The 13592-nt window shown below is 40.5% G+C and overlaps 1 protein-coding gene across 8 annotated transcripts in view; it reads left to right on the top strand.

Annotated features, from left to right (window-relative positions):
* DOCK4 (dedicator of cytokinesis 4) overlaps positions 1-13592 on the top strand; it is a 248839-nt gene that overhangs the window by 84186 nt on the left and 151061 nt on the right. For all 8 annotated transcript variants that reach the window (XM_083698882.1, XM_083698883.1, XM_083698879.1 and 5 more), the window contains exons 2-6: positions 6745-6828; positions 8313-8353; positions 9668-9723; positions 11291-11387; positions 13363-13511. In XM_083698882.1, coding sequence (XP_083555008.1) covers positions 6745-6828; positions 8313-8353; positions 9668-9723; positions 11291-11387; positions 13363-13511 — 427 coding nt within the window. The remainder of the gene's footprint in view (positions 1-6744; positions 6829-8312; positions 8354-9667; positions 9724-11290; positions 11388-13362; positions 13512-13592) is intronic.

The following is a 13592-nucleotide window of genomic DNA, read 5'->3' as shown; positions in this document are numbered from 1 at the left end:
AACTTCCATTGTGAACATCATCTATTGTGAGCTGTGTGCAAATGCATGTGGATTTGGTATTGCCATCCAAAGTTGTATCTCCAGATTAAGTCAGGGTTAAGACTGGCTCATAGGAAACTGTCAGGAACCAGGAGTGCTGCAAGGGAACCCTTCCTTATTGGGTACCAATAAACATAATTAGTATAGCATTTTTGGAAGCCTATCTTCCCTCCCATAAATCCTGGTGTAATTGGTATTGAGCTAGCCATTATTTGTAGTCGCCAATGAACCTTGCATCGTCTGGCAAGCCGTACCTTTCTCCCAAGCTTGCAATTTATGCTCTCACCTTGACAGCTTCTGGAAAGCTTCCCACTGCTTGAAAAGTGCAGTAGAAAACAGGTTATCTAGGATAAGGATCCATGCAGTTCTGGGTGTCTTGTTTGCCAGGAGGCTGCCAACTGGATTTGTGGCTATCTGTTCTACTTTCACAGTTGCCTGATGCCACCTTTGCTTTCTGCTATGCCCCTCTGCCTTCTTTTGAGTAATTCTGCCAGGCACATGGGCTTAGCTGTATTGAAACTGACCTTGGCACAAGGCCTCTCTTAGAATTCTATCTGTATTTTGCAGCAAAGTTCGTGAATGTGCTGGATCAAATAACGAGACTCCTATTTCGTTCTGTGTTCTATCACTCTTGACAGGATGCCTCTTTCTGCAAATGTGCCTATGCTCTTTTGTTGCCTATGTTTCAGGAAGTTTTGTAGCTTTCTTCCAACGCATTTTTGTGTTAAACCTTTCTGGACCATAGCATTTCTCCCCTTTTAACTTGGCGGGTTACATACAATATAAATGGAGTTTAATCTCCTTCCCTTTTTCTCATACATGTTCATGAGCCATCAGGAAACCTATGGCTCATTCTTAAGCATGGCCACTCAGGAAGAAGTACCATTGTGTTCAATGGGGCGTAAAGGTAAAGGGACCCCTAACCATTAGGTCCAGTCGTGACCGACTCTGGTGTTGCGGTGCTCATCTCGCTTTATTGGCCGAGGGAGCTGGCGTACAGCTTCTGGGTCATGTGGCCAGCATGACTAAGCCGCTTCTAGCGAACCAGAGCAGTGCACGGAAATGCCGTTTACCTTCCCGCCGGAGCGGTACCTATTTATCTACTTGCACTTTGACGTCCTTTTGAACTGCTAGGTTGGCAGGAGCAGGGACCGAGCAACGGGAGCTCACCCCATCGTGGGGATTCGAACCACCGACCTTCTGATCAGCAAGTCCACCCACGTCCCTTCAGTGGGACTTACTCCCAAGTAAATGGATATAGGATTGCAGCCCATGAGATAATATCAAATAATCTAGGGTAAAACTTGCACCGCCAACAAATACATGATGCTCCATTAAATGTGACAACATGTTGGTCTTGTAGACAGCCATCCCAGTAGACATAGGTTTGCCATATGTCTGGATTTCCCCAGACATTCCCGGGACTTAAAAGGCGGAATTGATGTCTGGGGGGAATTTCCGAAAGGTGGTGCTTTGGGTTTTTCCTTCTTGAAATATGGCAACCCAACCCAGTACAGATGTTCAGGATTAGTCTTGACAGATGGACAGGGTCATTCACAGCAGTAGAATAAGAAGAATAAAATTGGAAGTATTTTTGAAGCGTGCAACAGTGTCCAGCAGTATTTGCAAATCCAAACACTAACAGAAGGTTGGATGGGGAGGGAGAAGGGAAGAAGAGTAAGTTTTTCAGCCAGGGGTGACCTCTGGTATAATTCCAGCTTTTATGTTAAATCAACATAAAGCTCTGTGTGAGTAGTTTTGATTTATCTGCTTTAAAAACAAAACAAAACCAAAAAGCCCAAATCGTTTTCATGTTGTATGAAGCCATAGGATACTATGGATAGAGATAAAATGGGTTACTTGTTTAGAAACAAGTTGGCTTTTTTATATAAGCAAAGAGAAGAAGTGGTGCCTGAAACGTTCAGCGCTTGTTTATATAGTAAAAATGTATGGAAGGGTAAGTGTAGCTAATTATGTTCCAACTGCTCAGTTTCTTACATTTTAAAAAATAAATCAGTATGTACTTACAAAGGGAGGGGCAAAGCCCAGAGTTTGTATTTCCTTCTTATTGCACTATTGCAACATTAGAATACTTTTCCGTGTTTCATGAAGGAATTTTAGTAATGATAAATTAAATAAATAATAAATTAAATAAATTAAATTGATAGCACAATCCTTTACATGTCTATTCAGGAGTGACACCCAATGATTCCTATGGGACTTCTTCTCGGGTAAGCATAAATAGGATTGCAGCTTAAGTTAGTGAACAAGTGCATTTATTTAGTTAGTTATTTTCCCCCAATGCTTCCTCCTGAAAGGTAGCTCAGGGCAGTGAACATAAAATAACACAATTAATCACAACACATTTAAACAATCAATCAAAACCTCATTCAGGTTGCAGCGGTTAATGCCTTCATCGAATCATAGACTTGGACCACAAGAATCATTTAGTCCAACCCCTTGCAATGCCCAATGTGGGACTCGAATCCAAGACCCTGAGATTAGGAGTCTCATGCTCGACCAACTGAGCAATTCAGCAAGAGCAGCTATGCTCCAAAGGCCTGGATAAACATTGTTAACAAATACACGTGCATATCTCATGGTCAATACAAAGTTAACAAACTTGCAATCCCCCAAGTGTAAGACCACAGGAATCTTCTGATCTTCTGGAATGCATTATCTCAGCCCTGTTTAGGGAAGTTTTTAATGACTGATGTTTTAATGTTGTTTTAATCTTTTGTTGGAAGCTGCCCAGAGTAGCTGGGGAAGAAATAATAAATAATAATAATAACCATTATTATTATTATTATTATTATTATTATTATTATTAGGTTTGTAAGTGTGAAGAGGTATTCTGCAACACACAAATAATAGGATTTTACTTTGCTGTTTCACTCCTTCTGAAGCAGAAGTGAGGAAGTTGTGGCCCTGGCCTAGTTTCAAAACCCTGTCCATTTCACAAACTCAATCCACTTTACCCTGGTTCCTCACACACCTCCATCACGCAGTCCTGATAGGTTAACCATGTGGAAATGTGGTCCTTGACAGGTGTGGGGGAGAGAGAAGACAGATTCTCCAGTCCTGTTCTAGAGGGACATGTGCAGAGCTATGATGAACTGTTTAGGTTAGAAGCCTGTGCTGGTATTGAAATCTGTCGTGTTTGCTACCACTGAGGACAGACCCCTAAGTGAAAGATACAAATGTCTATTTGGTCATTAATAGTGCCACATACTTTGACTCCCCTATTTGTTCTGTTCATCAGGAGCTTATAAAGTACAGTAAGCTCACAATTTATGCACAACCAGCTTTACATGCTTGGCAAATCAAAATAAATAAAATAAAAAGGGGACGGGCATCTGGGAAAAAATATGCTGGCAATTGCACCCACTATGGAACCCAATGTGTTTTGACTTTACGTGATTTTGGCATTAGATGCCATTCCTGGAATGTAACCCCCACAAAAAATTTTCAGGTTTACTATGCTGAATGTGACTAGGGTAGCTCAGCTGGTAAAGCATTAGACTCTTGAGCTCAATGTTGTGGGTTCGAGCCCCACATTGGGCAAAAATAAAATAAAATCCTGCATTGCAGGGGGTTGGACTAGATGACCCTCGGGGCCCCTTCCAAATCAACAACTCTACTATTTCCATGAACCAGTTCCCCCCACCCCCATCCCCTGAGTGTATCTAAACTCAGTGGGGTGAGAGAGTGAGCCCTGCCCACTCGCAGAATATGAGGCATGAAATAAGCCTATTTGTACATATGGAGATTCCTCTTCACGAGCTCTGTCAACTGCAAAATAAAAATATAAAATAATGGATTAATCTCATTGGTAGGGCCAAAATCCAAGTATGCTGATTAAACACAGTGTGGATGGGGAGGTGTAACAGATCAAGCCTAACTCCAGCGCCCCACTGAATGTAGACTGTGGTTCTTGGCCTGCTTAGGTTGTTTCTTCTACGTTTAAGAACACATGAGATTATTCCTCTAGATCTCTCAGCAACTTAACTGTTTCAACGTACAGTGGTACCATGGTTTACAACCATAATCCATTCTGGAGGTCCGGTTGTAAACCAAAACAGGTTGAACCGAGGGCACGCTTTCACCAATGGGGCTCCCCCCCAAAAATGGGTTGTAATCCCAAAAAAGGGACACGCACTTCCGGGTTTGATGTGGTTGTAATCCAAAGCGGTTGCAAACCAAGGTACCACTGTACTATTATTGTGAACAATTAAGTGGACGGAATGCATGGAATGCATACCGAATTCATGCTGAACCCTTGAATTCCTTTGTTTTCCAAATAATTGTAATCGTAATAGGCTATTGTGTTGACAGTTCTGCGTTGATAAACACACACAACAATTGAAGTTACGAAGGGTACAAAGGACAACCCCAAATGTTCCTCAAATAGACCAGTTTCAATTGTAATATTAAATGATTGGGAAGAGATTTATGGAAGGCAAATTTCCCTTCCGCTCTGCTGCCCAGTGTGCTTGTTCCCACATTGACCCACACTCCTGGGAGAAGTTTCAGAATAGGTAACTTCCCTTCTGTAAATGTCCTTCCATTCACTTATCGTAGACCTCAAGCCCCTGTATTTTTCCAGTTTGCCACTGAAGAGTGGGTCCTTAAACAAACCTTCCCCTCTGCTATCACTGCTGCTGTGGGAATTTGAAATGGTGCCCCTTTGTGTCATGGGTTCGTACGCACTGTACGGATTGCCATTATCCATAACAAGACACATAACAATATTTTAATACTGGCAATGCCTAGGAAAGTTTGCTTCCAGCCGTGCTAAGTTTCTGCTGAGACGGCTCTTGCTTCTGCTGAGACGCGATGATTTCCGCCTTTAGAAAGGCTATTTTGTAAAGATAGTTGTTTTGTACAGCTCACAACCGGGAGGCTGCAGAGGAAGTGTCTCCAGGATTACTGTTTAAGGGTGCCATTGACCTTGTGCGCTGCCCTCCTTCCTCCCCTCCTTCCTATTGTGGGACTTAACTCACAAGCAGTGTCTTTGAGAGAGCAGCTGGTACTTTAAAGGCAATTTGTCATGTAGCTGGGACTTGAAAGATCATTGCAGTTCCTTGATTGGGCTGATAAGTAATTCTCGGTGCACATCTGCAATTCCACAGCTGCTTCCTCCTTACTGGAGTCTTGCTTTCTCAGCCAGTCTGATGGATTTCCTTTCATTCTTGTTGCACCCTTAGTTTTGTCTATTGAGCTTCTTACAGTTGCTGATTTCAGTTGTGGGATTATGGAGGAGAGTGTGAGTTTTGGCCCAAATTGATATTTCTTTACCAGTATTACTATACCCATTGGTTAACATCAAAAAGGATAAATGGATTACCAGTGTCTAACATATTATCTTTTCCCTTCTCCACCCGCACGTTTGTTTTTGCCCACATTTTAGAAAACAAAACTAAAGTGCAGGTAAAGTCCCTTTGAAACATTCATGTAAAAAAGGGGGCTCTTTCTTCTCAGAGCATGTATCTGATCTTTTGCAGGGAACTTAAATGCTCTAGCAGTCCCTTTCAGCATTTGTACTCCTCATTTTAGGAATAACCCTGTAAAGTCACACTCTCCTACTTTTTTTAGTTTAGCCTTTACAAAGTTCTATGAGACTCGTAAGATTGCTACAATCACATTTAAACCCCATGCTAGTCCTTTAAAAATAGGGCTGCCATATGTCCAGAACTTTCCGGACATATCCCGGATTCGTTCTCCAAAAACAACAGCCAGGCGGATTTTTCAGAAATTGCTTAAAATGTCCAGGAAATTCCAGGTGCTTGGCAGCCCATATTGGAAGTGTATATTTTCCCCCAAAAAACCTCAGAAACTTAGTGTTTGGGGGGAGATTTTGCAAAAAGAAAAAAGCTCATAAACCTTGGCCAAGGGAAGTGGATCAGAATAAAAATTAACACAGAAATTAGCAAGGCTAATTGCAACCATGAGTTGGGGCATCCTAAACTATTGTGGCAATTGAGATCCCTAGTGGGGGCGCAAGGGGGAAAAAATCCCCTTTTCACTTAAAACCCCCCACTGATTTCTATACCTTTTCTCACCTGAAAATCAGCAAAATAAATAAATAAGTCCCCAAAAGAGAAATACAAAATAAAACACATTCCTTCTCATACTCAGTATGTTTTGTCATTATCTAATTGCTACAGGTTTTATCTAGATTTATAATAAAGGGACCATTAAGTATCTAAGCACAGCCCTAGATTTTACTATGAATTTGTCTGCATATTTTTGCAGCTCTATTCATAGTGATATGAAGAGACTCCCCCCCCCCCTTATACTAGAAACTGCTCGTGTTTCTGTTACTTATTGTTAAGGGAACGCCTTTTTCTTTTATTGGGTAAAAGTAAGAAAAAAAGAAGCTCTTGCCACCTACCCACTAAAACCATAATCTGATATTTTTAGTAGATACATCCATGGGTGTAGCTAGGATTTTTGTGAGGGAGGGGGCAGGCCTTTTGTATGGGGAGGCAGAACCTCAGTTAGCTATGTATTTTTATTGATTTTTATTGAGGGGGGCAGCTGCCCCCCCTGGCTATGCCCATGAATACATCATATATTACTATGTGTTTTAGAAAAAATAGTACATTAATGGCCATGCTTTTCCTTATAGTGAAAGTTTAATGGCAAACATGTGGCTTGTTAAATGTATATATATGCTTAATTGGAATTTAATATCTCTTTCAGTAATTGCAAGTTTTCGAGGAGCAGTTCCCCATGGCTTATCACTGGAGATTGGAGACACTGTTCAAATACTGGAGAAATGTGATGGTAAGTGTTGACATTAGTACAGGACTGTCTGGTGGGAAGGTTGCCCAAGGTCATTTCACCTCATTACACTGAGGCAGGATCAGTGTGTTTGCTCTAGATGAGTGCCTATTTAATGGGGGGAAAACCAACTTTAATCTTCAATGAGAAAAGGCAACAGAGTTTGGACATGCCGTTGTAACAGGAAATCGCCTGCAAAATTAAATGTTTCTAACCCAAAATATATCAGAATTAGTCCAGTCACCCAGATACTGTGGAGAAAGCAACTATGGTCAGTGGGGAAATAATTATCTTATGTACAGTAGGCATTTTCAGTAGCCATGAAAGCAAAATCTAGACACTGCTCCAAATTATAAACAAGTACAGTGGACACTCGGGTTGCAAACGTGATCCGTGTGGGATGCACGTTTGCAACCCGCAGCGGTGCGTCTGTGCACACGGAAGTTGCAATTCAGCACTTCTGCGCATGTGCAAAGCGCAATTTAGCGCTTCTGCGCATGCACAACTGCCGAAACCCGGAAGAAACCCTTTCCGGTACTTCTGGGTTTCGGCGGGTCTGTAACCCAAAAAAATGGAACCTGAAGCGTTTGTAACCCGAGGTATGACTGTACATTGCCAGTCACTTCCTGCAGAGGTAAGAAGAAATAACACCAAAATCTTTGGGTAAAACATCTAGTACCGCTCATGTGATACTGGATGCTAAACTGTATTGTTCCAAAAATGTGTGCTTGTTGGGGAAAAGGTGAAGCTTTAGAAATGCCATGAGCAGTGCTATTTTTCTAGAAAAAGGGTGCTAGATATCACAAAGAACTAGGGTTGCCATACGTTTGGAACTTCTCGGACATAGCCGGAATTCAAGCAGCTACAAATAGTGTCTGGGCGAAAATCACTGTAATCCAGACTTATGGCAACCCATTAAAAAAGCTGGACAACTTTGCCAAAAGCAGGATTTTCACTTTTTGAAATGTGGCAACCCTACCATGAACACTTTCCTTGTTCTCTTATAATGGCAATGGCTCCCAAAACTGAATTCCTGCGAGTTCTGGCTGAATAAATCCCTGGCCATGAGACTCTAGAGTTCTTTTCTCTCTTGATGTAATGGGTTAAAATTCTGTCTGTTAGACAAAGAAAATATAAATGCATACCCTCTGCTATGTTTCAGATTCTCCTTTTCATACCAGTGCTGAAAGGATATCTATTTATTTATGTGCTGTTGTTTACAACTCTCTGATATTTTTTTAATGGGTGTTAGTTTGTGCTAGTTAAATACTAGTGGGGGTGGGTGGGTGGGTGGAAACTTCAATTGTGAACGTTTTTCTTTCAGCACAAGACCCATTAAAGGGTATGAGATTTGCGTTATGTGTCGCTGCTGACACAATAGCATGCTATGAATCCATCTGCCACTTTTTATTATTGTAGGTGACATATGTCAGAGTTTTTCAGATAAAATGTAAGTTTACATATCAATTGTTATTATTTTTTTACAGGCTGGTACAGAGGATTTGCCTTAAAAAACCCCAACCTCAAGGTAAAACCACTTTTGTTGCTCACCTGAAATGCATGTAAAATCACGCTGAAATACTCATACGAATTATAAAGCTGCCACCCAAAAACCAAGCTATTTGGCATAACCAAATAGCAGTAACGTTTAAGGCATAAAAAGGTGGCTTTAGCCTGTGGTAGCCTGATGATAGTAGCACTAGAAAAGAGAAGAAGATATATATATAAACACACACACACACACACACACACACACCTACACACCTGTGTATACCTGAAGGAGCCTCTCCACCCCTATAATTCTTCCCAGACACCGAGGTCCAGCTCTGAGGGCCTTGTGGCAGTTCCCTCACTGCAAGAAGTGAGGTTACAGGGAACCAGGTAGAGGGTCTTCTCGGTAGTGGCGCCCACCCTGTTTTTAACGTGTGATATTTTACTGTATTTTTGGTTTTTATGGAAGCCGCCCAGAGTGGCTGGGGAGGCCCAGCCAGATGGGCGGGGTATAAATAATAAATTATTATTATTATTATTATTATTATTATTATTATTATTATTATTACCATCAGATGTCAAGGAAATAGATAACTACCTGACTTTTAGAAAACATCTGAAGGCAGCCCTGTTTGGTGAAGTTTTTAATGTTTGATATTTTATTGTGTTTTTAATATTGTATTGAGAGCACCCAGATGGGCAGGGTATAAATAATAAATTATTATTATTATTATTATTATTAGGTTTGAAGAATGAGGAGGGAACAAAGGCTCTGAAGGGATAGGATCTGTCTCACATGAAGTAATTTATCAGGAGGAAATGGAATTGCAGATAATTAATTTAGCAGCTTAGCTACTTACCAGCCACTTTGTGTAGTTCAGGGACATATGAACATAAGAAAAGCCCAGCTGAATCAGACCCAAGACATCCCTGTTCTCACAGTTATTCTCTATTAAACAACCTTCCTAACACACACACTCTCTGAAATGTCAGTGAGGGACAATGGTGGCAGATGCAAAGAGATGAGCAATGTTACGGTGATAGCAGAAGCTTCTCAGCCACTGCCCCTGATTCGTAAGTGGACCTGTGAATTTTTCTGACACCTCAGTCCTCACTCTTTACCTGAGTTGCCGGGACCCAACAATAATGCTCTCTTGGACCATTTGAATACAGAAAGTTCTACTGTACTGTATTGCCTTCCAACAAGTTTTGCAATAATAATCCAAACGTCTTCCATAGTATGGACCCAGTTTTTCTCTTCAATGATGCATTCATACCATAAAGCATTCATTCTTCCCTCTCCCCCTCTTTGGTGGTCTGTTGCACTTATTTAGCTCCTTTTTTCTTTCAGGGTATCTTCCCATCCAGCTATATTCACTTGAAAAATGCATGTGTTAAGAACAAAGGGTAGGTCGAGATTTTGGGATTTTCTGAAATTTTTGCAAAGGCTATAAAACAGCAGTGGAGAAAGGAGAAGGCTGTTGTAAGAATTGTTTTGAAAATGAATAAATCTTTCAATGTGAAGCCCATGGCACCTTAAAGGCCTGGTGTAGTTGGGTGTGAAATTGGGAGTGCCCTATGCATTTGTGTAGCCACCATCCTTTTTAACTATGGTGCAGCATCACTTCATTTAAACTAGCCATGCAATCAGAGATATGGGTTTGAAAACTGCATTAGAGTAACTACGATTAGGGAAAAGAGCAGGGCAAGTGTAATTTTGCACCACAGTTAGTTTCCAAAATGAAAGAGAGGTAGAATTTCACATGAATGAGGGGAAGGAGTCTGCAACCTGTTGAGGCACTGTTGGTCTCTTAACCATGGTTAGGAGTCATGTTAATCTTTAAACTGTCACGGGACTCTTTTATTTCCTTGCACCAGATGTAATGGAGCTTATTTTGGAGTGCAAATATTATTGGTGGTTAACAATATCAGTCACTGAAAGACTCCAGATGTCATTTTAATTGTGCATTCATATGATTTGTGCCCATGGTGGTATTGGTGTGGTTCTGCATAACCTTCTGTTTTTGGTCCTGCAAAAATTTTCAGGCCAGATATACTGTTTTGTTTCCAATCAGTGCATATCTCATGTCTTCCTACTGAAATCCTATAACGTTTCTAACCACAGATGTTATGGGTTATTTACTTATTTGGACAACTTAAATACCGCTTATATTTAAGCACAACTCTAAGCAGTTTGCAACATAGATTAAAAAGTTTAAATAATGAGCAATATATATATATATATATATATATATATATATATATTCCGCAAAACACAACCAACAACTTCTTTAGTATCCAAAACAAACATAAAAAATCAGCTACAAAATTGCGCAGGAAATTCATAGTAAACATAGTAAACTATTATCTGAGCACCAGAAAGTAACATATTACAAAGGCCAATAGACTGAACACTATAAATTCCACCCTTTTAAGTAACATGGTTGTTGTGGTTTTGACCTACTTTAGTTGCAATATAGTGTAACAGTATCCCTCTAGAAGCCAATAAGACAATAACACTGGGGAAGCATAACAGAACAACTAATAAAGTGGAATTATCTGTGGATGGTCCAGAATCAATCAATCAATCACTAAATTATTGCATCAGTGACCCACTCTAGAATACACCTGCCAAAAACAAAACCATTCTGGAAGAATAACAATAATTAAAACTTCTTAGCAGAGCCTGCATAGTGAAAAGACTCTTGGTTATGATGTTTCCACACTGTGGTGTAGACCAAGCAGAATGCTTGATGGTCCATTGCAATGATACTTTGCTGTAGAATTATCACAGAACAGCTTGTTAGAGTCAGTTTCTCGGTCTCCATTAATGTTCAAAAGTTCTTAGGAATTATAAGCGGAAGGAAACTGCATACCGATTCGGTAATCCCAACCTGTTTTTGTGATCTTAAACTGCTTAGTAAACGTAATGCCATTTTAATGCTGGATATTGCATTTCTTTTGATGGCAACAGGCAGTTTGAAATGGTTGTTCCCACAGAAGATTCGGTTATCACAGAGATGACGTCAACTTTAAGAGACTGGGGAACGATGTGGAAACAACTTTATGTGGTAAATGCACCATGTGCCTATTCTGGAAACAGTTTTGGGAATAATGCTTATTTGTCTAAAGCAATAAAGTAGTTTTGTTTTATTTTATTATTTAAAAAACAAATCTAAGTATTTAAAAAATGGTAAACCAGTTATTTCATAAAAAAATGTTAAAAGCCCTGTGTGTGGTCAGTGAGGTCAGCTTTGACAATGTTGGGGTGGGACAGGGAAAGAGGGTACCTGGATGAAGTTCTATGATTTAACCCAAGCTGATGATTGTTGCTGCCAGGCAAAGTGTGGAGATAATCTGTTGGGTTCTCCATGCATAGTCATAGCTCAGCAGCCAGAATTGTAAACATAATACTAGCATGAAAATTTAGTTGTGGGTAAATCACAGAGCCTAGGATTTGCCGATCAGAAGGTCGGCCGTTCGAATCCCTGCGACGGGGTGAGCTCCTGTTGCTCGGTCCCTGCTCCTGTCAGCCTAGCAGTTCGAAAGCACGTCAAAGTGCAAGTAGATAAATAGGTACCGCTCCAGCAGGGAAGGTAAACGCTGTTTCAGTGCGCTGCTCTGGTTCGCCAGAAGCGGCTTAGTCATGCTGGCCACATGACCTGGAAGCTGTACGCCAGCTCCCTCAGCCAATAAAGCGAGATGAGCACCGCAACTCCAGAGTCGGCCACGATTGGACCTAATGGTCAGGGGTCCCTTTACATTTACCTACTATGCAAATCAAATCTTTTTATGTATATAATGTTTGTTACATAAGGAGACATTTGCATGACAGCTGCTTTCTTGCAAATAGCCCAATTCTTGTTCCATAACGGGGCCTAACTGTGTAAGTTGCCTCCATAAAAATTGCCCTCGTGGTTTAAAGCAGACACACACACTCACCAAAAATAGAACATGGAAATGTCTGTTTCAGCTGAATATGTAGGTATGTAGGTAGCTAAATAAGAATAAGAAGTTAAAATTGAAGTCAGTTGGATTAATTTTAGGAGTGAAGGTGAGGACTAGATAACAAAATGTTAGAAATAAACCTGACCTTTTTTAAAAAAAAGTATCTTGCATGTTTGCACTTTGAATTGAGATAAAGCAGATTTTTTTTACAAAGAAAGAAGCCAGCTTTGATGCACAAAAGTAGCAGAAAGACTGACCTTGAATTCTTGAAAATAACAGCCTAAACAGTACTTGCACAAAGCTAATCTAACAGATTTAAAGTGAAATCCAATGTACTACCAACATTAAAACGACACAGTGCCGTTGATGACTTTAAAATATTCATTCCAATCCATATGAGAGTCCTTAGACTATAATCCTTCTATTCAATAAAGTTTATTGGAATGACTAGAGACCGTTTCAGACATTTGCCTTGCTTCTTGATAACAGCCTATAAGCAGCAGAACATATGGGATTGTTGTGTTTCCTTACTGTACATAGAAAAATATCACAAGTAACCAAGACATATGGGGTGCAGAGAATGGGAACCATCCAGTTTTCATCATCCTTATTCGTGCTATAAAGGGTAGAAGGAACGTAGTAAGTGGGCAGCTGGCACTTTGGGGTCAAGTTCCTTTCTCTGCATGATGGTAGACATACATGTAGACATGACCAAGCCAAGCCATTGCTGAGACAGGAATGCAAACATGCTGGGGATGTGGCCTTGGAGCCACAGCAACCATCCAACAGCTTGACCTCACCCCCCTGAACAAAAGTTTTATATGTCGCGATAAGGAGGCAAACTGGGAGTGCGAAGGAGTTTGAGGGGTAGGCATCAATCCTATTACAAGACTATACTTTTATGCAGTTACAGAGCAAGATATACAGTCATATCTTGGATCCCGAACACTGTATGACTGTATATGTATAAGTTTCTGCAAACCGAGGAACAGAATACCCTAGAGAAGCAAAGCTGTTCTTTGTTTTATTTTGCATTTCTTAATCTCTGTACCAAACTTCAGAAGCCTAAGAATTCGGTTTTATATATATATTTGACAGAGAAATGAAGGGGATCTCTTTCACCGACTATGGCATATAATGAATGAAATCCTAGACCTCCGACGGCAGGTGCTCGTTGGCCATCTCACCCATGATAGGATGAAGGATGTCAAACGGCACATCACTGCTCGCTTGGACTGGGGCAACGAGTGAGTAAGAGATGATATATAAAACCAATTGCGTTTTCCTCCATTCATTGCATTTATTTATTACAAGGCAATTAAAAGGAA

This window comes from Podarcis gaigeae (assembly GCF_964106915.1).
Source record: "Podarcis gaigeae genome assembly, chromosome: 10".
Classification (NCBI taxonomy): domain Eukaryota; kingdom Metazoa; phylum Chordata; class Lepidosauria; order Squamata; family Lacertidae; genus Podarcis; species Podarcis gaigeae.
The sequence above is the reverse complement of the archived record's forward strand: the minus strand, read 5'-3'. Positions and strand labels throughout refer to the sequence as shown.